Source organism: Otolemur garnettii, unplaced genomic scaffold (assembly GCF_000181295.1).
Source record: "Otolemur garnettii isolate 467f Iridium unplaced genomic scaffold, OtoGar3 scaffold00046, whole genome shotgun sequence".
Taxonomy (NCBI): Eukaryota; Metazoa; Chordata; class Mammalia; order Primates; family Galagidae; genus Otolemur; species Otolemur garnettii.
In genome coordinates this window covers 2638780-2665894 of record NW_003852441.1, presented here as the reverse complement: position 1 = coordinate 2665894, position 27115 = coordinate 2638780, and the positions used below count along the sequence as shown (strand labels likewise).

Here is a 27115-nt window from a genome sequence, read left to right as displayed (position 1 = left end):
TAGCCACTTGAGCCACAGGCGCCGAGCCTGTACATTGTATTCTACTGGGCTTCAGACTTCTGTCAGAGAATAAGTTTTGTGTTTTTGTTTTTTTTGTTTTTTCCCAAAAATGAAGATATGTCAGTTCTTTATTTGGAGATATACGTAACATTTTTTTCATGTGTTCTTCTGAATTATGTTTAATCTTTGATAATGAATAAAAGGCAGGGGCACACTGGAGTAAGATATCTATCTGTCCTCTATTAGACGATCCCACCAGGCAGTATGAAGGACCATTGCATCACTATCGACCCCAGCAGGAATCACCCTCTCCACAGCAGCAGCTACCCCCTTCCTCGCAGGGAGAGGGGGTGGGACAAGTACCCAGGACCCATCGCCTGATCACACTTGCTGATCACATCTGTGTAAGTTTTCTTATTCTTATTAGGTGATTTTTCTTATTTTAATCATATGGAAAGCAGATTTCATACAGAAAGAAAAAAATGGTAAGAAGTCTAGTATTAGAGTGATTTTTTGAGACAAGGGTCTCTCTCTGTTATCTGGGCTGGGGCTCAGGGGTGTCATCATGGCTTATTGCAACCTCTGACTCTTAAGCTCAAGCCACCCTCCCATCTCAGCCTCCTGAGTAGCTGGGACCATGGGCATGTACCACCATTCCTAGCTAATTTTTTTTAATTTTTTCGTAGAGATAGGTTTCACTGTGTTGCCTGGGTTGGCCTGAAGTTATTCTCCTACCATAGCCTCCTAATGTGCTAGGATTACAAGCATGAGCCACTGCACCCAGCCAGATGCCTAGATCCCACTTTTTTAGCAGGTACTTAATTTAACCTTATTTTCTTGCTCACAGCAAATTATCACACAAGATTTTGCTAGAAATCAAGTTTCCTCACAGACTCCTCAGCAACCTCCCACTTCTACATTCCAAAACTCACCATCTGCTTTAGTGTCTACACCTGTGAGGACTAAAGCATCAAGTCGTTACAGCCCAGAAGCCCAGGCTCAGTCTGTCCACCATCAAAGACCAGGTGCAAGAGTATCTCCAGAAAATCTTGTGGACAAATCCAGGGGAAGGTATGGTCTTCATTTCAAGTCATATGTACATTAGCCAACAGTTCGAAGACAAACTGAGTATATCTGTAAGATGGAGGATTTGTTTCTTACACCTGAAGTTCATTTGCCTTTATTCCCTGGAAATTGTAAACTTGATTTTTTTATTCTGTATTCTGTTCTTGGAATGTCCACTATCTGGAGATTTGGTACTCTTTTGATTGTGTATTCAAAAGTTAGATTATTATATTCTGTTTGTTGGTTTGCAAAGACAGGAAAAATGTGTAGGTTGGGAGCACTTTAAGGATACTCGATGTCCTGAGACACCTACAGAATAATGATTCTCAGTAGTTTCTGTGGGGCGGCAGCAACAGATGGTTAGAAATGTAACACTACAAGAAAGAGGCCAACAGAAGCAAGATGGAACATTTTACATGGAGGGCTATCTGCTAAAGAGCCTATCTTCTTGTGTTTTGTATGTGGATAAAAACAAAAAACGAATGGAGGATTTTTGGTTTAAAATAGTAAATTGAACATGATAGCTAGGTAGCACAAAGGAAATTAATTCATAAGAATGCCGAGAATATAAACAGAGCAATGATTCAGGACAGATGAAGTCAGAGCAGGGAAGTCATAGCTCAGCACATGAAACAGAGAAATTGGTAGCAAAGCGATTCTCTAGCCTGCCTACCAACCCAGCCAAAGTTAGCAAAGCACAGAAAGAAGACTGATACATATATAAAAAGCTGGATTTTTTTTTTCTTTTGAGGTAGAACCTCACTCTGTCTTGGCTGGAGTAGAGTGGTATCATTATAGTTCACTTTAACCTCAAACTCTTGGACTCAGGAGATCCTCCTGCCTCCACCTTTAAAGGAGCTGGGACTATAAGGCTGCCTCGCCTGGCTACTTTTTCTATATTTTGTAGAGACAAGGTCTTGCTCTTGCTCACCCTGGTCTTGAACTCCTGACCTCAAGCAGTCCTCCTCCCTCAGCCTCTCAAATACGAGCTGCTGTGCCTAAGCTAGATGGTCTTTTTAAAAAACACTTTATTGTAAAAGTTTCCAAACATAAACAAAAAGTAGAACAGTACAATATACTTCCATGTGTCCATCACCCAGCTTTGGTAAACATCAGTTCCCTGGCTAGTTCTGTGTCATATTTAGCCCCACTTGCCCACTTCCAGACTGGATTATTTTGAAGCAGTTGTCTGACGTAGTCATTTCAAGAAGCTGGATAATTTTAACATAAAGCACATTTATTCTTGTAAAACCACAAAAAAGAAAAGGAATGCAATTATCTAAGAAAAATGGGACGCTTTATAAACCTAAGATGACTTATGGTTCACTCCTGACACAAAGTACTATGTGGCAGATTTTGAACAATTGATGACATTTATGAAAAGATAATCTATTTGGCTTTTTCTCCTATAATTTCTGCGTCACTACCCTTGGACATTTGAATGAGGAGTGTTACATTTCTTTCATTGATTTTAGTAAAATTACCTGATTTTTTAGTTTCACATACTGTTGACCAGCATTTTATACAAAAGTGATCCCATGTCACCAGCTTTTGTTCCAGTGACATGATCAAGAAAGTCTTTATAGGCTCGATGCCTGTAGCTTAGCTGCTGGAGTGCTAGCCACATACACTGGAGCTGGCGGGTTTGAACCCAGCCCCAGCCTGCCAAACAATGACAACTACAACCAAAAAATAGCCAGGTGTTGTGGTGGGTGCCTGTAGTCCCAGGTACTTGGGAGGCTGAGGCAAGAGAATCAGTTAAGCCCGAGAGTTTGAGGTTGCTGTGAGCTGTGACGTCACAGCTCTTTAATCAGGCGACAACATAGTGAGACACTGTCTCGAAAGAAAGAAAGAAAGAAAGAGTTTTTACAATATCCTACATTACTCTGTGTTTTAAAATTTTCTATAGCTAATGCAAGTGCAAACAAGTTAACTCGTGATCTGTTAAAATCTTCACACAATCCAGTGTTATAAAAAGAACATCAACTGATAAAAATATAGAAGGCTGAATTATGCTATGAAAATTAAAATAAAGATTAAAATGAGCAACAACATAGAAAAAGTAAATTAAGTTAATCATCTTTCATGAGAGGGAATTGATAATGTTTCAAGTTTGATAAACCAAAAAATAAAGGTGTAAGATTAGAGTTTTAAAGGTAAACACCAAAGGACTGAAAACAGGGCCCAGAATGGCCACCTCTGAGAATCAGATGGAGTTGATTTGGGAAAGGAAATAAATATTACATATATGTAACTATGCTTAACCATAATAGTAATAAATAGAGTTGTTGAAAGCAGTAAGTGGCTCTTCACACATATTATCGCTAAGTCAAAAAGGTCTAAACTGCATGTTTGTCTCACATTGTCTTACCAACATGGTGTCCAGAGGAAAAATATTAAATTGCAGAGAACCTCTAAGTCCTAAAATGGTATAGCTAGAGGATGCCTCACTTGCCAAAACTCCTTAGGTTTCAGTTTGGTATTCAAGTCTTTTATCTTTAATTTCATGAGGTAAGTCATGACTCAAAATAGGCAGCAGAACCGTTCAGGGTTCACCTGGACTGAGTGGCTGCGGGTAAGGTGGAGTCTGATATTTAAGGACGTTCACAGCCTTCTGCTGCCACTGCTGCTCTGATGGCGGGACTCCGGAATCCACTGGGCATAGATGGGTAAAATGGCAGTAATAGACTTTTGTTTAATAGCTAAGAATATAGTGAGTACCCAAGGCAACTTTTTCTGATAGAAATTGGCAAATTTGTTCTTTGTCTTGAATGAAGTCATGAGTTAACCAGTTTCTATTTAGGGTAATCCATAGGTGACCCTTTGAAGCATAATCTAATGTATGTATGTTACAACAGTAGGCCTGGAAAATCTCCAGAGCGGAGTCACGTCTCGTCAGAGGCCTACGAGCCCATCTCCCCGCCCCAGGTTCCAGTTGTGCATGAGAAACAGGACAGCATGCTGCTCTTGTCTCAGAGGGGAGCAGAACCTGCAGAGCAGAGGTGAGAAGAGAAGGCACTTCTTAGCCCAGCAGCAACTTGTGCTGAGGTGGAGAAGCCTTAAAATTTTTCTTAAGTTGGTACCTTTTTCTTTTTGGTTTTTGTGTCATTTAGATCATTTAGTCTGTTTTCCAAGTGATCTAATTAATGCTAGTGAATTTTAGCAAAAAATTTGTAACACAGTAGAACCTCTGTGAGATGACCACCCAGGGGACTGTATGTAACCAATTGGTCAACATTTAGAGGAGGTCAACATGAGGAACAGTCTACTGTACTAATGTGTCCATGGAGTGCAGGTGGGGTCTGTGAACAGGTCAACTTAAGGAAGTGGTCAACTATGGTTCTACTATATTTAAATAGGTGAGAAAAGAATCTATTCATTATTCTTTTAGTCCATCTCGTTCTGAAAATGTTTTTCAGCCATTGTTTCAGCCAACACTTGAATGCTTACCATATACCAGACATGGTGGAATATATATGGATTATATCTTAAACCTGTTTCTAACCCTGATCCCAGCCCTATGAATTACTAGGTTTTTATCTCCATTTGGATTAGATAGATGCCATTGATTTTGCCCCTTTCTGGTCAATCTCCATACCTCCACCAGAACAATTTGTCTAAAGAAACAGCCATGTAGTCATGAGCATGGCATTTGAGTTCCTTCATGACCAAATTTATGCTGCTCATCCAACTTCACTTCCTGCCACTTCACCCTCACGTTTTACTCTGTCCGTATTAAGTTGTCTATATCCTGTTGTTTCCTTGGTATGGAACACCCTTCCCTGATGCTCTGAGAGATAAATACATGATTTGCCCCTGGTCATGCTGGAAGTAAGAGGGAATGTCCGGTTTTAAATCAAGGTCTCTCTAACTCCAAACTGCTAGTGCAGTGTATTGCTATTGCTATGTACAAGGTCTCTCTAACTCCAAACTGCTAGTGCTCACAGCGTATTGCTATTTATGTATTGCACTATGTATTTTTAGTCAACCAAATAGATGTTGGTACCTTTCAAGAAACGAGAAAGAAAATCCATTTTTAGAAAGGGAATGATAATTCAATTATACATTTACATATTTTCCCCTAAGTTTATGAGTCTTTTGAGAACAGGGACCGTATCTTATTCCTCTTTTCTATCACTGTCCTTCTTGGCCTATAGTTACTGTTCCTTTGTTTGAGTGATGAATGACCAGGTTAGGTTATCAAAAGTTCTGTATTCTGGCTGGGCACTGTGGCTCACGCCTGTAATCCTCGCACTCTGGGAGGCCAAGGCGGGTGGATTGCTTGCGCTTAGGAATTCAAGACCAGCCTGAGCCACAGTAAGACCCCATCTCTAAAAATAGCCAGGTGTTATGGCAGGCATCTGTAGTCCCAGCATCTTGGGAGGCTGAGGCAAGAGATTCACTTGAGCCCAAGAGTTTGAGGTTTCTATGAGCTGTGATGCCATGGCACTCTACTGAGGGCGACAAAATAAGACTATCTCCAAAAAGAAAACCCCTATATTTTGTGTTACTCTCTCTGGCTCTAGCTAGATCCTTGGTTGACCTTGAGCTATTAGGGAAAACTTGATTTATAAAATGTTAGTATAGAAAGTTGCCAATAAAATGTGAAACCCTTTACATTAAAGTCAGATTACCTGTTAGTTGGCTTGATGTGATTGTAATAAATAGGTTATTTTGTTCATATGCTCTAACTATTTTGTTCAACTCCAACTGTTGGTTGCGTAGGTGTGGATTCTTACTGTTTTATAGAGAAGTGTGCCATTAGTTATAATTTTAGTATACTTAAAGGAGCTTTATGTATAAAGCTGGAGCTTTATGTACCACCTGGTTTATGTGGTAACTATAATTATATAGATGTTTGTCCCATTATGTAGAGAGCATCATAATAAGTTCTTTTTGAGTTTTCACAGTAGTATTAACTTGCTGCTAATTCATTCCATTCTAATCTTAATTTTAAAATTTCCTATTTGAGGCTAAAGGATTTGTCTGTGTCCTTAAATGATGTACTAAGAGACTTACAGTTACGTGTTGTTTCTAAGGGTTGTAAGCACAAACAGGATGGGAAGGCAGCAGTTTTCCAGGTGCTTTCTGTTATCATCATTGACAAGAATGTCCAGGGTTAGGAGCACATGATTGTAATAGACTTAACTGTGTTCCTGACAGGAACGATTCCCGCTCACCAGGGAGTATAAACTACTTGCCTTCCTTCTTCACCAAGCTTGAAAACACATCACCCATGGTTAAATCAAAGAAGCAAGAGATTTTTCGTAAGTTGAACTCCTCTGGTGGAGGTGACTCTGATATGGGTAAGTGGGATTTCTTTCATGAACCCCAATTAATACGCACATTAATGATATCTCCAGTGTTGCCTTTCCTGTAATCCTTGAGTTGAAAGGCTCTTAAAGAGCATCCGTCCAACACATCTGACTGATCTTAAGTTCCTTCTCAAACATCTACCAGTTCATGAAGAGTTCCTAATTGGGAAGCAGGAACAAACTCCTTTCTATAGCTGTCCATTTTGTCTGTGAGCAAATGCTGTGCTTAGGACACTTTTTTCTCTTATATGGAGCTGATTAACTCCATAATTTGTTTTCTCCTACCCATTGATCTTAGTTTTATCCATTTGGTCTATTTTCACATGGCATGTCAGTTATGTGAAGACATGTTCTTCATGAGTCTTTTTATCTCTATAAATATCTCCAGGTTCATCAGCTGTTCTCCACATGTCCTCATTCCAAGTATTCCTATAGGCTCAATTGTTCTCCACCAAAAACATAGCCTAGCCTTCTAGTAGCTTGTAACACAAAATACAGAAGTGTGATATGCTGTATCCTAAATTCATTGTTATTAAACTAACTTAAAGTTGTATTAGCTTTTTGTTAGCAGTCTATACACTATTAAGTTATAGAAGACATAGCACAGATGGAGATGTCCATTCATACACTCCTCGGCTCTACTTTTGCAGTTTCTAAATAGCTCCACATGTAGGTGAAGCTTGCTCCATCCCAACTACTTTTTTTGTTCTGCTAGTGTCTTTCTGGATCTTAGCTTAATCATTAAGCATTCATGCAAGTCTGAACTCACCATCTAAAAGTATGATGTCAATAGTGGCAAAAGGTTATCTAGCACTCACTGTGTGCTAGACTCTATTCTAGGCATGTACAGATATAATCTTGTTTAATCCTCACAAGAACCCTACATGCTACATATTATAATTATCTCCATTCTGCAGATGAGGAAACTGAGACATAGGGAAGTTTAATACCTGGTGCAGGTTATATATCTAGTAATAAGTAATGGGGCTACAGTTCAGACCCAGGCATTGCAGCTCCAGAGTTCATGTTTCCAGTGATAGACTAAATGGTTCCTAACAGTTCCATACTCAAAGCATCTTAGCCAGATTCTTGGTAAGTGTCCCCAAAAAAGCTCTATGCTTTGGTTTGATATGCAAGCATTAACCAGACCCTTCTATAACTTATCATTTGGTGCCCTCACTTTACTGTCCTCAGGTCTTACATCTTTTCCTCAGTGGTTCCCAGTGATAAGACTCTGAGTACAGTCATCTCCTTTTTTCCTGTAATCTCCCATCTGCTAGTCTTCTGACCTTGTTAAGGAAAGTGTGGGCTGTGAAATGCCAGGTGGATATACGTTGGGGTCTGTGCCACTTTGTGATTAACAAATGTTGAACGAGGATGAACCTAGGGTCACTTATTTTTTATAAACTTACCCTAGCTCTCAAAATCACCTAAAAAATAAGTGTTTTGGAATGCTGACTAGAATTGCTATCAGGCTTACAGATATCTTTGCTTTTTAAAAAATATTTTTCCTGTCTCTATTCATCAGCAGTTTCATCTGTTAGAGTTCCTCAAATGTCACCAACAAAAACATGGAGTCCTCATTTCATATTCTCTCGGAACCCAGAGATGAATTTTTTCAAGGGTGGAGATGTACAGGTTGTAGAGCAGCCAGTCGTTAGGAAGCATTTCGCCTCCATGTGGTTTATACTTTTCCTCTCTAGTCTCTGTCTTGCCCTTTCAGTGGGAAATTCTTGACAGGAAAATGGCACATACAAGTTGAAGAAGTGCATGTACTTCGTGGTTTCTTCTCTTACCTAGTATTTCACATCACCTTTAGGTAATAGCTCTCTCATTCATTGATTCAACAATTATTTCTTGAGCAGTACTATGCAGGGTGTTTTTAGTACTATAGATGGTCTTTACTGTCTTAAAAGGTATGATAAAACAAGTACCTAACGTTAATAAGAGATAAAGCATATTAAAATCTTAAGGCAAATACTAACAAAATTGCTTTAAAATCTAGGATTTTTTTTAATTGCAAGTTTGTTTTCGTGTTTGTTTTTTGAGACAGGGTCTCACTCTGTTGCCCCGGCTAGAGGGCCATTGCTTCAGCCTAGCTCACAACAACCTCAAACTCCTGGACTCTGGGTTCAAGCAACCCTCCTGCTTCACCCTCCCAAGTAGCTGAGACTATAGGTACCTGCCACAACACCTGGCTAGTTTCTATATTTTTGGTAAATAGAGATGGGGTCTCATTCATGGTCAGGCTGGTCTCAAACTCCTGAGCTCATGTGATCCTCCCACTTTGGCCTCCAAGAGCACTAGGATTATAGGAGTGAGCCACCACTCTGGCCTATAAGGATTATTTTTAATTGTGAAAAGGAAAATTTACATTAAAGAACCACTGGGCTCCTGGGACCTCAGGGTACATTGAGTCCTCACTGGGAAGTAGAACTGAGAAATCAAAGCCATTAGCAACCAAGAATGCTCCTTTTCTCTCAGTGTTCCCAGGACATCCATGAGTTTATTAAAAGGTAAAACTTACTTGATTGGATCTCTTTGTAACTTTTGACATAGTGAACCACTTCCCTTTTCCAGAAATACACTCTTGTCTTGGTTTCCGGATACTACATTCTGGTTTTTCTCTACTTCTCTGGCCACTTCTGTCTCCTTGGCAGCTCAGTCTTGCTTTGCTTGGCCCTTGGTTTTTAGTTTTCCCCAGGCTCTCTTCTCAGCCCCTTTCCTTTCATGTGTTATAATCTGAGTCATTTCATCTACTTTAGAGATTTAAACTATGACTTTTTTGCTAAAAAATTCACAAATTTGTATCTAGAGTCCAGCTTTTTCTAGTAAGAACCACTTATATATCTTTGCAGACCTCATTTCTTCTTGAGTATCCTATTAGCGCCTTAAATACCTACAGTTAAATTTACAATTTCATCTCTCCATACAGAAAATTTCTCCTCCTCCAGTTTCCTGTACTTCCTGTTGCTGTCCTAGCCATCCTCCCTCCTGCATCTCCTGAGGGTAGTTACCTCCTCCTGTCAAGTCTGCCTCAAGCGCTCACATATCTGCCTTCCTTTCCCCCTCATTTCTGAGCAATTACTACATCCTCTATCAACAGTTTGCCCATTTATTTTAAACCAGGGATTCTTGGACTTTAATGTGTACCACAGTCACCTGGAATGCTTATTACGCTGGTGAATAATGGAGCCCCAGGCATGTAGAACATTTACATTTTTACTGAGCTACCCCAGTGATTCTCATTTGTATGTCCTTGCTGAACTGTAAAAGGCAAAAGAAGGGGTGCACGGCAAACGCAGTATGTTGTTATTACTGTTAAACTATATGAAATCACCTTATCTGACCATTTTTGAGGGATAAAAGGTAATTTTATTATAATTCAGCCAAATAATTGCTCAGTAAATATTTGTAAAGTAAAATGAATGTGTCCTGTTCACAAACTTTGTCATAATCACAATGCTGTGTTACTTCGTGTTTAATGTACGTCCCCTGTTACCTGGGCCGTAAGTAGGAAGATAGTCTTTAGTAATTGTTTGATAGTTATTCCTGGGGTTTTGCTCTTCCTCTTGTCAGTTTAAAGTGTCTCTAATGAAGTGAGTTTCTGGGCACACGCACTCGTCCATCTTCACAAACGACTCTTATCTCTGTACCAGGAGTCCATCTTTTGTTGTCTCATCTGAAACTCTGCATCTTCTCTGGGAGATCATCTGTTTGGTCATCTACTTCCTGTGTTCTTTTTTCTCTTTAAAATTTTCAGCATCAAAGTGCAAGAAGTAATGGAAATACCATTTATGTCCCCAAATTCCTTTCTCTTCTGGCTCAGTGCTTTATAGGTAGTTCACAGATCTTCTGCTGTTATCATTCAAACTGTGCAAATTAGAAATCATGCAGTCAACAGAAATGAAAAGAATCAAGAGAGTATTTTGTCTGATCTAGGGAATATCCTGGGTTTCCAGTTAGCTGTGGTAGGGAAACACAGTCATTTTCATACTGTACATTGAAGTGACTTCCCCCAGACCTAATCTTAAGGCTGCTTCAAATCTGTCTGTACCCACAGGGGTCATCTTAATCCCAGGGTTTGGGCAGTGCCTGTGGCTCAGTGAGTAGGGCACCAGTCTCATGTACCAAGGGTGGCAGGTTCAAACCTGGCCCTGGCCAACTGCAACAAAAAATAGCCGAGTGTTGTGGCAGGTGCCTATAGTCCCAGCTACTCAGGAGGCTGAGGTAAGAGAATTGCCTAAGCCCAGGAGTTGGAGGTTGCTATGAGCTGTGATGCCATGGCCCTCTGAGGACTATAAAGTAAGATTCTGTCCCTTAAAAAAAAAAAAAAAAAAAAGAATCCCAGGGTTCTTCACTGGGAAGCCCGGATTCCTATTCTAAGAGCAACTCCTTCCTATTTGCTTTCTCCTAGCAATGCAAAGTTTCTTTCCTTTCTCTGGATGAATTATTTTTCCTGAGATTCTTTTTTTGTCTCTCTCTCTTTTTTTTTTTTCTAGAGATAGGGTCTCGCTGTGTTGCCCAGGCTGACCTCAAACTTTTGGGTTCAAGCGATCCTCCCACATTAGCCTCTCAGGTATCTGGGAACAGGCATATGCAACTATGCCCAGCAACAATCTTGTTTTGATTTTTCTACTTCACCCAATTTATTTCCTAGTTTCTTTTTTTGTTTTAATAGTTATTTCTTCATTCTGTCTTCAATTAATGGGTGAAAAACAAAGGTTGAGATCATAGAAAAGAGAAAGATGTATTTTGGCAAGGCACAGGGGCAAGAAGCAGGAGTCAAGACTGGCAACAGTGAGACCTTAAAGAATAAGAAGTGTTGGCTGGGTGTGATGCTGCGCACCTGTAGTCGTGGCTACTCTGGAGGCTGAGGCAGGAAGATCACTTGAGCCTAGGAGTTAGACTGTTAGAGATTGCAGTGAGCTATGATGCTGCCGCTGCACTCCAGTCCCAGAAACAGAGTGAGATCCTGTCTCAAAAAAACAAACAAGATTAATTTCATATAGGAGTTTTTGAAACTTAATTTGGAAAAATATGATTATCGTATCTCAATTAACGCAAATATTTGTTTAAACACAGCAGCTGCTCAGCCAGGAACTGAGATTTTTAATCTGCCAGCAGTCACTACGTCAGGTAAGATTGAATGGGCATTTTTTACCAAGACAAAATCAGTATAGTTGCAGTCAACCCAACAAATAGGTACTGAGTGCCAACTGCATGCCAGGGGGTTGAGTGTTCCAATATGCAAAAATTAATAAATAATTTAGTCAGGGAAGATTAGCACAGAAAGGAATTGAAACTCAGCAAATACTTATTGAAAGGCTAAATGAACAAATGCAATCAAAACTATGAAAGAACATTGCAGAAACTAGGAAACTCAAGAGAGAAAACTGTTAATGGAATATCTTTAACACAAGTATGGGTGACTGATTCATTTGGGGACCAAATTTCCTTGGGTTGTTATTTGTGGATTAAGGTGGCCTATGTATGGGCTCTCAGGTGTTTTAGGCCGTTTGCCAAATGCAGTGTGTATTCAGTGGGGCTGAAGGACCATATGTAGTCTTTTCTTGTCTGTTTCCTGATCTGCCTCTCAGAAACAAGTAGAAAGCCTTTTGATTCTCTTTCAGGCTCAGTTAGTTCTAGAGGCCATTCTTTTGCTGATCCTGCCAGTAATCTAGGTTTAGAAGACATTATCAGGAAGGCTCTCATGGGAAGCTTTGATGACAAAGTTGAGGATCATGGAGTTGTCATGTCCCAATCTGTGGGAGTAGTGCCCGGTACTGCCAACACCTCAGTTGTGACCAGTAGTGAGACCCGGAGAGAAGAAGGGGACCCATCACCGCATTCAGGTAAAGTTTTCATTTTAGTGCTCATTTGCTCAGTTTCTCCAGAAGGCAATTTATTTCTCAAGTTTTGGTGCATCACTAAGATACTTCATTTATGTCTTTATATGTTCAAAGGCACCTCTAAAGGGTTTTAGTTTCTAAAACAAATAACCTGCCCAGATATTATTGTAACATGATCAGAAATTAAAAGGAAGAAAATTTTTACCCAGAATGTCACCCTCCTAGCAGTTTTTTAATTTACTTTCATTTAATCTTTATCTATACATATACATTGTAATTATAACATAAGGACAGTATCATAGTTTTTTTGAATAACGGTGACTTACTTTTGTATTAATAATGAAAGTATAAAAGAATTGTAAGTCATAGGAGTAAGAAAAAAAATCCTTCAAATCACATCATCAAGAAAGCCAGTGTTCTTACAAGGGTAAATGTGAAATTTACTAAATGTAGAATATGAATGTCTTAACAACTGAGAAAATGCCGTGAAGGCTATAGTTAACCAGTTTGATGAAAGTATTTCAAATTGTATATAAAACCAGCACATTGTACCCCATGACTGCATTAATGTGCACAGCTATGATTTAATAAAAAGAAAGCTAGTGTTAATATTTGATAAGCACCATTCTAAACAAGTCTAGAAAGACAGATACTAGAATGAGATCATTTAATACATTTTGTTAAAACCAAGCACACAAAAAGCTATAATGACACTAAGCTTTTAATGTTAACAGTTCTCAAAAGATTATCTCTTGTTAAAAATTACCTGATCTGGGTAGCACCTGTGGCTCAGCAAGTAGGGCACCAACCCCATATACCAAGGGTGGCGGGTTCAAACCCGGCCCCGGCCAAACTGCAACCAAAAATTTAGCTGGGCATTGTGGTGGGTGCCTATAGTCCCAGCTACTCGGGAGGCTGAGGCAAGAGAATCAAATCACCTAAGCCCAGGAATTGGAGGTTGCTGTGAGCTGTGAGCTGTGACGCCATGGCACTCTAACCGAGGGTGATAAAGTGAGACTCTGTCTCAAAAAAAAAATTTTACTTGATCCATATTTCAATTTAGGTTTATTTTCCTGTCTTTATATAAAAGATCTCACTATGGTTAAGAAAAAGGTTAAAGATGGCAGCACCCGTGGCTCAAGGAGTAGGGCACCAACCCCATATAACAGAGATGGTGGGTTCAAACCCAGCCCTGGCCAAAAACTGCAACAATAAAAAAAAGATGAAAGAGATTAGAAGGTTTTTTTAACTTTCATATATTAACTTTAAGACAGTATCAATTACTTTCTACTCTAAGATTAAGCATTATCTCCCTCTTTTTGTTCTTACTGTCCAACTTATGATTTTAAGTGTGTGTATTTTAGGATGATAATACTGGTGACTGTTATGCAATCACAGTTACTCTGGCTGTATAAGATTTGGAGCTAGGTGAAATTGTTCTCCTGGGGCTCAGGAAAAATTTTGTTGGTGACTTCTGAGATCGTTTCGGTGTTTTGTTCTAGAGCCCCATTAGGGGCATCCAACTGAACTACTGAGTTCACCAACTAAACCAAGTCTGGTCAGATAGAAAGGGCCACCCACAACTTGCGGAGCCTCTGCTGAGGTCCTGGAGGGGTGTGGAAAGGCTGACCTGTGTGTTTTCTCTTGCGTAGTATTTCTTGGTATGATGTGTTAATTCCTCTGTATACTCTGCTCTAAATTTGCAGGTGGGCAGTGCACAGTTAGTGAAGATTTAGGGTTTTTGTCACCTTGTCTTATTTTTTTTAGCAGTTTCTATCATCTAAAGCCTGTAAAGAAGCTTTGATGTTGTGGAAATTTCAGTTCCTTGGTTACCATATTTTTAGGTTTATGGCATGAAGACATACTTTCTCTTATTTGGGGGGGAGAGGTTTTGTTACAAGTGTAATTGTGATTTTCTTTTAAATAAAAGCATATTTTGTTTTATTGTGTTTTGCTGATAACTGTTTTTTACAGATTTAAGTAGCAACCTTGCACTGAGCAAGCAGGTCCCCTAGTGCCGTTTTTTTCGACAGCATGTGTTCACTTTTGTCTGTGTCACATTATGGTAATTCTCACAGTATTTTTCAGACTTTCTCATTATTGTATTTGTTATGGTGATCTGTGATCAGTGATTTTCAATGTTACTATTGTAAATTCTGGGGGGGGGCACCATGAAGTGTACTTACCTAAGAGTGTGAGCCTAAACCAGAAATGCTTTGTGTGTTCTGATCAGCTGATCCCCCTGTCCTCACAATATTGAAATTATGGCAATTAAGAATCCTACAGTGTTCAAGTGAAAGGAAGGTAAGTGTTCAAGTGAAAGGAATAGTCTGACATCTCTCACTTGAAATCAGAAGCTAAAAATGATCACGGTTAGTGAGGAAGACATGTTGAAAACTGAGACAGGCTGATAAAAGCTAGGCCTTTTGTGCCCAACAGTCAAGTTGTATTAATAAGTGCAAAGGAAAAGTTCTTGAAAGAAGTTAAAAGTGCTACTCCAAGGAACCCATAAATGATAAGAAAGCAAACAGTTTTCCTGCTGACGTGGAGAAACTCAAGTGGTCTAGATAGAAGATCAAACCAGCCACAATATTCCTTTAAGCCAAAGCCTAATTGAAAGGAAGGCCCTACCTCTCTTCGATTCTGTGAAGCCTGAGAGAGGCAAGGAAGTTGCAGAAGAAAAGTCTGAAGATAGCAGAGGTTGGTTCATGAGGTCTGAGGAAAGCAGCAAAAAGTGCTGATGGAGAAGCTACAGCAAATTGTCCAGAAGATTAGGCTAAGATAATTGATTATCACGGCTGCACTAAACACATTTTCAATGTAAAAGAAACAGCCCTCTCTTGGAACATGCTATCTAGGATTTTCATATCTGAAGAGAAGTTGGAGCTTAGCTTCAGATCTTTAGTGGATAGGCTGACTCTCTTCTTACTGGCTAATGCAGCTGGTGACTTGAAGTTGAAGCCAGTGTTCCTTTACCATTCTGACAAACCTAGGGCCCTTAATAAATACACTAAATCTGCTCTGCCTGTGCTCTCTAAAAATGGAACAACAAAGCCTTGATGACAGCACATCTGTTTATTGTATGATTTACTGAAGTCTTTCAATCCCACTGTTGAAGGCTACTGCTCAGAAAAAAAATGGTTCTTTTCAGTTTTACTGCACATTGACTTGGGTCCTCTCTACTGGAGACATACAGATTAGTGCTGCTTTCAGGCTTGCTAACACAACACCTGTCCTGCATCTCATGATCACTATAACTTTCAAGTCTTACTATTTAAGAAATTCATTTCATAAGGCTATACTTGCCATATACATTGATTCCTCTGATGGATCTGGACAAAGTAAATTGCCTTCTAGAAAGGATTCATCATTCTGTGTGCCATTAAGATCAATTAATTGTAGGCTCAGTGCCCATAGCACCGTGGTTACACCAGCCACATACACCGAAGTTGGTGGGTTTGAACCCAGCCGGGCCCACTGAACAAAGATAACTGTAACAAAAAATGGCCAGGTGTTGTGGCAGGCACCTGTAGTCTCAGCTACTTGGGAGGCTAAGGCAAGAGAATCGCTTGAGCCCAAGAGTTTGAGTGCTGTGAACACTCTACTGAGGGCTACATAGTGAGATTCTATCTCCAAAAAAAAAAAATCAATTATAGGGTGCCGGCCCCATATACCAAGGGTGGCAGGTTCAAACCCAGCCCCAGCTAAACTGAAAGGAAAAAAGATAGCCAGGCATTGTGGCAGGCACCTATAGTCACAGCTACTCGAGAGGCTGAGACAAGAGAATCATCTAAGCCCAGGAGTTGGAGGTTGCTGTGAGCTGTGATGCCACAGCACTCTACCGAGTGTGACAAAGTGAGACTCTGTCTCTAAAAAAAAAAATTGTAATTCATGGGAAGAGGTAGAAATACCAACATTAATAGGAGTTTTGAAGAAGTTGATTATAACCTTCATGGATGACTTTCAGGGGCTCAAGACAACAGTAGAGAAAGTCACTGTGGATACAGTAGAAATAGCAGAAGTGTAGTCAGGAGCAGGGCCTGAAGATGTGACTGAGTTGCTACAGTCTCAGACTTGATGAATCATCAAGGAAAAGTGGTTTCTCGAGCTGGAATCTACTCCTGGTGAAGGTATAGTGAACATTGTTGAAATGACAAGAGGATTAAGGGTATTGTATACACTTAATTAAAAAGTGGCAGGGTTTGAGGGGATTGATTCCAATTTTGAAATAATTCTACTGTGGGTAAAATGCCGAGATGACATCACACACTACAGAGAAATCCTTCCTGATAGGGAAAATCAGTCCATGTGGCAAGACTCTACATTGTTGTCTTCAGTCTCAAAAAAAGGTCTCACTTTGTCACCCTTGGTAGAGTGCCATGATGTCATAGTTCACAGCAACATCAAATACTTGGGCTCAAGTGATTCTCTTGTCTCAGCCTTCCAAGTAGCTGGGACTACAGGCACCCGCCACAACACCCGGCTATTTTTAGAGATGAGGTCTCAGTCTGGCTCAGGCTGGTCTTGAACCCATGAGCTCAGGCAATCCACCCACCTTGTCCAACCCCTCCCACCCCCAGAGGGCTAAGAGCCACTAAGCCCGGCCCTATTGTTGTCATACTATGGTAAATAGCCACAGCCATCCAAACTTCAGCAGCTGCCACCCTGTGCAGTCAGCAGCCATCAACATTGAGGCAAGATCCTGCACATGCAAAATCATTACAAGTCCCTGAAGGCTCAGATGATCATTAGTAATTTTTAGCATTAAAATATTATTTAATTAGAGTATATACCTTGGGTATTTTTTTTTTTTTAGACATAATGCTATTGCATACTTAAACTATAGTACAGTGTAAACAACTTTCACATATACTGGGAAACCAAAAAAAGTTAGACTAGTGTTTATTGCAATATTTGCTTCATTGCAGTGTCTGGAACTCAATCCACAATATCTCCAAGGTATACCTGTAGTATTTCTTATTATATGGAGTATAAGGATCTGAATTTATACTTAGCATTATAAATCATTAGCATTTTGGTAGATTTTTAAGTTGATAACTTAAATATTATGTATGAATAATTAAAAATTTAACTTGAATTCACTTTTAGGAGTTTGCAAACCAAAGCTGATCAGCAAGTCAAATAGCAGGAAATCTAAATCTCCTATCCCTGGGCAAGGATACTTAGGAACAGAACGGCCCTCTTCAGTCTCTTCCGTGCATTCAGAAGGGGATTACCATAGGCAGACACCAGGGTGGGCCTGGGAAGACAGGCCCTCTTCAACAGGTGAGGAGCCTAGTTTGTTTGTTTTATTTTGATAAAGTCTCACTCTGTCACCCTGGGTAGAGTGCTGTGGCATCATCATAGCTCTCAGAAACCTCAAACTCAGGCTCCAGCAATCCTCTTGCATCAGTCTCCTGAGTAGCTGGGACTATAGGTGCCTGCCACCACACCCAGCTAATTTTCTATTTCTAATAGAGACAGGGTCTCACTCTTGCTCAGTCTGGTTTTGAACTCCTGAGCTTAAGTAATCTACCTGCCTCAGTCTTCCAGAGTGAGCCTGGCCAGTGAGGAGCCTAGTTTAAATGCTAGAAAATGAGACAAAGCACTTTATAGGAATGTTTTGAGTGTTCTCCAGAAATCAGCAACTTTTATAGTTTGGAAAATTATATACTTATTTCTGTATGTACTTTCCAAAATAGAAATTGAATGCAAAAACCTCACAAATTTTAAGAACCCAAGTTTTGTTTAACATAAACAGAGGAGGAGCTATGATAAAGTAATTTCACTCTTATGTATTATGCAAAGTAAATAAGTCTATAGTTCTAACTCTTTCATGAACTATATCTGAATGCACAGGGCCACACCTAAGAGAACCTTACCTTTAGCCTTCACATAGACATGCTTAGAGAAGGTTCTTAAGGAAATATTTAAAATCAAAGTTGGAAATGAGAAGAACAGTCTAAAAAGCCATTATCTAGGGCCAGGCACAGTGGGGAAGCCAACCAAGGTGGGAGGATCGCTTGAGCCTGGGAGTTTAAGAGTGTGATTAGCTATGATTGGGCCACTGCACTCAAAGCTGGGTAACAGAGTAAGACCTTGTCTCTTCCCCACCCCCCCACCCCCCAAAGGGAGGAGGAATGAAATGTTTTTTAAAAGCCATCATCTGTAGGTTTACTTTATGTACACTAACTGATGAAACTGATGGAAAACAGTACTTTAGGATAATTTTTAGTTTTTTCATTTTGTGTACTTTTTTTTTTGTAGAGACAGTCTCACTTTATCGCCCTCCGTAGAGTGCCATGGCATCACACAGCTCATAACAACCTCCAACCCCTGGGCTTAGGCGATTCTCTTGCCTTAGCCTCCTGAGTAGCTGGGACTATAGGCGCCCGCCACAACAACTGGCTTTAATTTTTTGGTTGCAGTTTAGCCAAGGCCAGGTTTGAACCCGCCACCCTTGGTATATGGAGCTGGTGTTCTACCCACTGAGCCATAGGCTCCGCCCCATTTTGTGTACATTTTTAAACATTTTTTTTTTTTTTTGCAGTTTTTGGCCAGGGCTGGGTTTGAACCTGCCACCGCGTGATAACTACATTCATGGTAGTTTTAAATAAAAACAGACTATCTTTTTCAAATAAAACTAGGATGTTTGCCATGTATTTGAGGGTTCAGAGAATTCTAACCCATCCTTAATTTAAGAGTTAAACACATAAACATCACTGAAAAAATCGGAAATGTGCCCTTCCCCTAGACATTTATAAATATGACTTATCAGCATAACTTCCTTCATAAAATACTCTTGCCACATACAAATCAGTTGTGTTAGTTTGAAAACTTAACAGACTAGACCAATGATTTCCATTTCCCACAGCTCTTAGGGAAGGAATTATTAGGCCGTATGTGAAAATTATGTGATGAAATAGTATATTTTTAGGGTTCCTTAAGCTGTAGGAGGCTTTCTGGGTACAGTTAACCTAGAAATTGATAAGGGGTAGCATTATTCTTGTTAATGTACCCAATCTTGTCATTCTTGTACAATTTAGCAGAGGACATGCATCCTGCTGTCCCTCAGCGTGCTCCAGCTCCTGGGTCCTTATTCCCTCTCTGGTAATTGTACTCTGCATTTCTCTTTAGGAGTCAGAGTTCCTGGTGTAATCCGTCTCTATTCAGTTAGAGCTTAATACTCAGTAGTTTCACTTGGATTAAAGACTTAACTAAAAATCCATCCCTGGGCTTTTTCTTCTGGACTCAGCTGCTGATTCATGTTGTTCTTCCTTTTCAGACCCCCTCAGTGCTACGTATCATTGGCTAGAATTTAAGTGGTGAACTTGGCCCTTCATGTTGTATTCATTTTGTTTTCATATTGTCACAAGTACTTTAGTAGAATAATCCCATCCTACTCTATCCTACAAAAGTTGTATTAATGAAACAGCAAGTATCCTCATGACAATGAAAACCTAATTTTTCTTTTGTCAGGCTCAACTCAGTTTCCTTATAATCCTCTGACTATGCGGATGCTCAGCAGTACGCCACCAACACCGATTGCATGTGCTGCCTCTGCTGTGAACCAAGCAGCTCCTCACCAACAGAACAGGATCTGGGAGCGAGAGCCCGCCCCACTGCTCTCAGCACAGTACGAGACACTGTCAGATAGCGATGACTGAACTGCGGAGAAGGGGCAGGGACAGGGTGCAGTGGAGGGATCTCTAGTTTTTGGTGATTTTATTTTTAATTACAAGTAAAAAACCTGCCCTCCTATGGCTTGTGCCCAGAGACTTTTCAGGAGAGCCAGGGCTACAAATGATGAAGAAATGATGGAAAATCATTTGGAGAGTCAAACAAGAAAAAAACATAAACTGCCTTTGATACAGGCAATTTCAGTGGACTATACTAATAGTGGAGGTTGAAATGTAGAGTTTTTAAAAAGTGGACAATTTCTGTTCCTACATCTGTTTGTAAAGAAAACCATAATGTCTTTAAATCAATCTTCTGTAAATAGATTACATTTTTGCAGTGTATCCCCTTGCTATATTATACGGTGTACTTATGTTCAAATCAGCGCATCAACTTTGGGGGTAATTTTTAAAAATCTTTTTGTCTATCTTTTTAACCGTAGCCTTCTAAACAACCTCATACAGCCTAATTACATAATGCTGGCTGTCACGGGCATTGTACTTTTATCTGATTTTGTTTCCTCTAAATTTAGTTTCCCAGTGATGTTTAAAATCTTGTGAAAATGTTTAGATTTTTAACACAGACCCTGTCACAAAATCTGTACATTAAGGTCAAAAGGTAGGAGCAACAAAATTCTGCCATATTGTAAATTTCCAATGCAGGCTTTAATTTTTTTTCATTAGTAGCACTGAAAAAATATTACTGCATGGGTATGTTGAGTTTATCAAGTTTAAAAGGCTTATTTGAGGCATACCTCACTGTTAATGCACACTGGTAACTTAACCACGCCCCTGAGAATTCCTTTTCTTTCTGCATTTGATGCAGCCCACGAAGCTTTTGTTTTGAAATAAATTTGACTACCCTGTCCATAGCTACAGTAGATGATTTGTGATTTAAGGCTCTGCGTGTCTCAAGTTGCAAAGACAAAACTTAAATACTTTCCCTTAGTTTGATATACATGATTGGTTGAGTTAAAAGACAACAATATGCGTAATAGTTCAGTCTTTAGACTTGCTTTGTGCTGCATCCTGAACAGCTCTCATGGTGAACACAGTCCTTTCCCCATCTCCACATGCCGGAGTTTACTCTCACTTTGCTTCCTTGGGACAAGAGTAATTGTTGAATGCTTTCTTTTCACAGATTCTCAAGGTGCAAATAATGTAAAAGACAATTCCAAACTAAAAGTAGTACTAAAAGGTACTAGAGGGTTAGTTTTATCCTTAAGAATTGCTTGCTGAATCTTTAGATTTCTTTCATACAATTTAGTCATAGCATTTGAGCATCTTTCCATAGCACATAGAACTAAGAGTCTGGGAAGAATGCCACTGAAAACTAGAAAGGTGAGAAAAAGAAGTCTCAGGAAGATGAAAAATTTGCACTTTATAGACTTTCAAGTAGACTTAAACTTTTAAAACAAAAGTATTCAAAAGCCTCTTAAGAAAGCAACTCTGCGATTTACTGACCAAGACCCTCAATCACCTGTAGTTCTGGTGTCCCATCCCTATTTCCTGGATGAAGACACAGGTTTAGTACTTTCCTCATAACAGTCAATAATTGACAAAGGCCGTAAGCCCATATCTGAAGTCAAAGCCTTCACTCTTGTCACTGTTCCATTCTTGTATACCTGAGGTCCTCAAAATAAACTTTAGATCAAGCTTAGTGGTCAGAGTTCCTACTGTTTGCAAAGCTGGTATCATATATATATATATATATATATATATATACATACACATACATATGTACATATACATATAATTTTAACATGAATGAAAAACACTGACTTTCTTAACATTTTTTCTTTTTTAGCTTTATTCTAATATAGTGTATAGTACATGTAACATACAAAATGTGTGTTAATTGACTGTTTATGTTACCAGTAAGGCTTCTGGTCAGCAGTAGGCTATAAGGTTTTTAGGCAGTCAGTTGCATGTGGATTTCAGCTACATGGGGGTTGGTGCCCCTAACCCCTCACATTGTTCAAAGGTCGGCTGTAATTTCTGAGAGTGTGTCAGATTAGAGCCTAACTTGTTACTCTTGCAGTTCCACTTGAGGACCCCAAGGTGAACTGCTGTGACCCGCTCACCATGCTCATCCCCGGGCATGTGCGTATTACCCCATCTACCATCAACTAGGGAAGAAACTTCAGAATGGGAGATAAAATACACTCTTTTTTTTTTTCCACTACCATTTTTAAATGCAAAACAATGAAAGGACAAATTTCTTCCATGGCTTACCTATGGCAGTTCATCTTGTCGTGATAACGGTAAGCATGGCACTGAGAGTCACTGGTAATTGGGTAAAGTTAGCTACATGCCTAGACTGAGATTTCAGGGATCTGATACTGGATCTTTGCACATTACTTCTGACACCCAGAACTAAATTACGGTCTTACTAATATCGCTCATTGAAGTATTCTGATGCCCCAGCTTCCAGTGAATGCTGATGATCAGAAATTTCATAATGCTTTAATTTTGGTATGCTGAGTGATTCTATTTTAAAAATATTTATGACCTGAAAACTCTGGTGACATAGTACAGTTAACATATTTTATGCTGTTTTACAATAGTCCTAGGGGAAAAAACCCAAATTTTAATCTGCCCTGTTTTGAACAATTCACTTTTTAATTGAGACTTTTTAATTGAGTCATCCTTTTGCTTCACTACCTTGTTTTATAACGGTACAAATGAACTTTTCAATACCCATAAGAAGAGTCTGTCCTTCGGAAAATTCCTACACTTTTCAGCAACAGGACCATTAAGTTGAATCATTCTGGAGGATTAAAAATTAATAAACTTGGAGTAAAAAACCTAACTTTCAGTAACCCCTGCAATTGTGAAAAGGTAAAAACATTCTCAATGTATAAGGTGAGTGGTTGATGTTAATTTTTTTAAAAAATCACCATTAAGACTAGGTTGCTCTGAAAAACAATCTGATATATATTCTCTCTTCTCTAACTTGATTAAAGGAATTAGCTAGGTGGTTAATTAATATATAAGCTTAGATAATACAAAGTTTTTATCTGCAAAATACAAAATTCTAGTTTAGTCTAATCCCTGAGGATTTCTACCTCAGGGTTTTAGTATTAACTCTTCAGTAAGTTATTTTTTATGAGAAGCTCAAAGATTACTGGCATACATACAGTATTGTTTATGGTCTCTCGTTTATTATGAAAAGACTCTTCCAGTACGTATACAGAAACCAAAATATCAGTCCCACTCACACCCCACTCAATGGGCATACCAACGTTAGCATTCCTTCATGGTACCTGGAGAAACTAGTCATTCATAAGACTGCTGAGGTAAGACTGTCCACCTGCGTTTGAGGCAGTGTGATACAGCTCTTTCATCAGCATAAGCAATCTAGTCTTTTAAAGTCATCTGACCAAATACCTTTTCCTATGGCTAAGAATGAATCTCATTTTACAGATGAGGATATTTAAGTCCTGACTCAAAAAGCCATGACTAGGACAGAGGTCAACAGTTCTACTATGCTGGTGGTACACATCAGAATCACTGGGTGTTTTTAAAGACTACATTTACAGATAACCCATTCTGAGTCAGCAGGTCTAGAGTGCAGCCTGTATAAACAGTTCTTGAGATGACTCAGCTGTGTGACCAAGGTTGCAAAGGAAGTCAAATGCTCAGGTAACACTGATAAGCAAGACGTTATGTCATTCCTTCTCCGACTCTCTTTTTTTATGTACGTAACCAGATACATGTGATTCTTTTCTAATCAAATGGGTGCTATCCCTTGAACTGCCTAACTCCCACTTCAACACTCCAGCTGGATGCTGGTGGCAAACTTAGATACTATTTGTCTTCCTTTATGCATTAAAGTTCATACTGTGGTTCATGAAGTAGATTATAAATAAAAACCAACTCACCATAATCCCCCTTTACCATGAGACAGGTAGCTCTGGTCTGTCTGCCAGATACTGATAGAGTAAGAGCAGCAAGGGCAGCAAAATCAGTGGACCAATCAGCAGAAATGCCAGTCTGAAAGACCCCACCTACACCCCAGAGAAAAACCAGCCTTTCTTGTATTATACTTAGATCAGCAGGGACAGCACCTAATCATACGTTGCAGTTGAAAGTATCACTTGATAGCTGTCCATAAAAGTCACAATCAGGACTGAAAAAGTTGTTTCCCTTTAAACGACAGAAATGGCAGTGTGTGCAACTTGTCCTTCACCAAGGGTAAGTGGAGGAAACCTGAATATCAAGAACGAAGGATTTCAGCCATTGATTTGGGTGCCACAAAGACTAGGATAATAGCTATTCACCTGGGTTACTAGAAATTATTCTTCCTACAAGAATAGATTTAGAGCTTGATAAAATTAAGTCAAAGGTGTACTTTTTCTTGACAGCTCAGCCAACTCTTCCCTGATGTGCTGTACAGAAATCTCATCTCTTTTCAGCTGTGCTTGCTTCAGTGCTTCCTGGTAGATCTCTTTCGCTTGTGTATATCGTTCTAAATAACCCAGAGAGAAGGGACAAGAAGAAAATGTATGTTTTCAAAGTAGTTCTGAAGAGAAAACACTAATGAGGATACAGGTCTAACTTACATGTGCTGCTTCTTTTTTTTTTTTTTTTTTTTTGAGACACAGTCTCAAGCTGTCGCCCTGCCCTGGGTAGAGTGCCGTGGCCGTGGCGTCACAACTCACAGCAACCTCAAACTCTTGGACTCAAGCGATTCTCTTACCTCAGCCTCCCAAGTAGCTAGGACTACAGGCGCCCACCACAACACCCGGCTATTTTTTGGGTAGTTGTCACTGTTTGGCAGGCACGGGGTGGATGTGAACCCGCCAGCTCCTGTGTATATGGCTGGCACCCAAGCTGCTGAGCTATAGGCACCGAGCCGTGCAGCTTCATGTTATCATTTTGATAAGCTGATGCAGAAAGGCTGGCACTGGCTGAGGTGCAGAATGCCAACCCCCTGAGCACTGCGGGGCTCCCAACTGTCCTTGCTAGTATACCTGAAGGCCCTTGACTAGCCAACGACTCCACCTCCACTAATGGTGGTCTGAGTTAACAGACCCGGAAATAATGGGTAAAGCCCTGCGCAGTACTGCATGGTGTGCAGACACTCAGAAACGTCTGTCAGACCGATACTCCCTGTCACATCAGCTCCACCAGCATCCTGTGAGAAATACAGTATAATTGTGAAAACATTGAGAAATCTGTAAAATACAACAGAAATAAGGTACTGCAAAGTTCTCTCTAGCTTGATGTGCTTTAACAAGCTAGTGTTGGCCTCCAGAAGCGAACTGCACACAACAGTACTTCAGCCTAATGAACATTCTTTTTCTGCCCTTACTCAACCAGCCTTGTCCTCCTTATACATCATTTCACAAATTGTGAATCCAGTGACATCTCTCCCTAAAGCAAGTCAGTGAAGTTTGCATTGGTACCTACCTCTGTGCATCAGAATTGCAGCTAGATTGCTGAGCACCATATGTAGCTCAGGATGATTTATCTGTCTTGCCAGATCTGATGCCCTCTGCATATAAATGTAGGCCTCATCAAAGTGGCCCTGTGCATCCAGAGTAGTAGCCAGGTCACTCATCAACACAATGGTCTGTGTATAAAAGAAAAGACTTCTCTTTAAAAACAAACACACCTATACAGAATGTTAGTGTAGAGTTTATCAAACTGTGAAATACACACTTAAGATTTCATCTTTCTTAACATTTCATAGAAGGTGAGGGGTACTAGCCTTTAACAAATCGTTAGCATTTGTCATTCACATTCTATAGTGTTCAGTGTTAATATAACCCTCTGAGAAGTGACAGACCTCTGGAAGTCTGGCAACAGGGTGAACATTATTTGCTAATCCAACTAATTATAAAAATTAGAAGAACCAAATGAAAAATACAAAATGGAATGACCATATTTTTAAGTGTATAATGTGCTCCCGTGTACAATACACACCCATATTTTTGGCCCAAATTTCCAGGAAAAAAATCATTTTAATTTATTCAAATTTTAATACATTTATATTTAGGTACTTGTTTTTTGTGTTATTAAAGAATTTTAGCATTTATTTAACAAATTATGGTATAAGAAATTTTGTGAAACAAAAAATGTCAGCTAGATTGCTATCTTCTGCCTAAAGCATATGAAGAGAAATACATCACTTTTCATTAGCCAAAAATGTTTTCATTGCAAGTCTGTGGAAGTTCAACAAAACCAATTACCGTATTCCAGGGTGTTATTTTGCATACAGATATCTTTATTATTTTCCATAGTTACACTTCTAATGCATAAGCATAAACAAAAGCATTAAAAATGTACAGATACTGAATTAGTACCATCCATGTATAATCCACATCCTATTTTTCCCTCAAAAGTTTGGGCAAAAAAGTGCACATTATAAATGGCAAAATGCAGCTTGGCGCCTGTAGCTCAAGCCGCTAAGGTGCCAGCCACATACACCAGAGCTGGCGGGTTTGAATCCAGCCCAGGGCCTGCCAAACAACTATAAGCAAAAAATAGCCGGGCATTCTGGCGGGTGCCTATAGTCCCAGCTACTTGGGAGGCTGAGGCAAGAGAATTGCTTAAGCCCAGGAGTTGGAGGTTGCTGTAAGCTGTGATACCACGGCACTCTCCCCAGGGCAATAGCTTGAGGCTCTGTCTCAAAAAAAAATAAAAATAAAAATAATAAATGGCAAAATGCAGTACTTGACCCCATTTAAGTTTCAGCAATTTTGAGAAGCCTGCATGGACCTTACTGTACTGTCATTCCTGCTGGTAACCTGAGTTGCATCAAACAGATATATCATCTGTTTTAGGAAGATGGCCACTAAGACTTTTTAAAATTTTGGTACTATGACAGGCAGGTTTCCTCACTGAAGCCAAGCCAAGCCCCACAATCCTCATACTTTGTGACTTGAATCTCATGCCTGCTTTTTTTTTTAAATTCCTCAATTATACTCCATTAAGGGACTCTGTAATGAGTCCTAAATCCCTTTCCTAGACATCATTCATAGTTCAAAATCCCTTTTCTTTCAAAACATCACCTTACCCAACTAGTACCCCAGCTTTGAGATAAGTCCAATTAAAATTCGTGCATCCTACATTGGGGGTACCAAGTATTCATAGAGTGATCCACTCCTCACTTGCAGCTTGCTTTGATAAAGGCAGACGATTTTAGTTCATTGTGCTCAGTGTTCTAACACAAAGCTTTACATGCTGTTCTTGAATTTTA

The 27115-nt window shown here is 39.6% G+C and overlaps 2 protein-coding genes across 2 annotated transcripts in view; one reads left to right on the top strand and one right to left on the bottom strand.

Moving 5' to 3' along the window:
- The window catches only part of NCOR1 (nuclear receptor corepressor 1), a 181712-nt gene extending 160932 nt beyond the window's left edge, over positions 1 to 20780 (top strand). Inside the window, exons 38-45 of the mRNA XM_012805930.2 lie at positions 208 to 404; positions 848 to 1071; positions 3924 to 4067; positions 6229 to 6371; positions 11466 to 11519; positions 12014 to 12235; positions 17342 to 17518; positions 19712 to 20780. Coding sequence (XP_012661384.1) covers positions 208 to 404; positions 848 to 1071; positions 3924 to 4067; positions 6229 to 6371; positions 11466 to 11519; positions 12014 to 12235; positions 17342 to 17518; positions 19712 to 19899 — 1349 coding nt within the window. The 3' untranslated portion in view covers positions 19900 to 20780. The remainder of the gene's footprint in view (positions 1 to 207; positions 405 to 847; positions 1072 to 3923; positions 4068 to 6228; positions 6372 to 11465; positions 11520 to 12013; positions 12236 to 17341; positions 17519 to 19711) is intronic.
- Positions 20781 to 23055: 2275 nt separating this feature from the next.
- The window catches only part of TTC19 (tetratricopeptide repeat domain 19), a 28141-nt gene continuing 24081 nt past the window's right edge, over positions 23056 to 27115 (bottom strand). Inside the window, exons 9-10 of the mRNA XM_012806020.2 lie at positions 25324 to 25486; positions 23056 to 24379 (exon numbers count right to left, since the gene is read on the bottom strand). Of these exons, the coding sequence (XP_012661474.1) occupies positions 24246 to 24379; positions 25324 to 25486 (297 nt within the window). The 3' untranslated portion in view covers positions 23056 to 24245. The remainder of the gene's footprint in view (positions 24380 to 25323; positions 25487 to 27115) is intronic.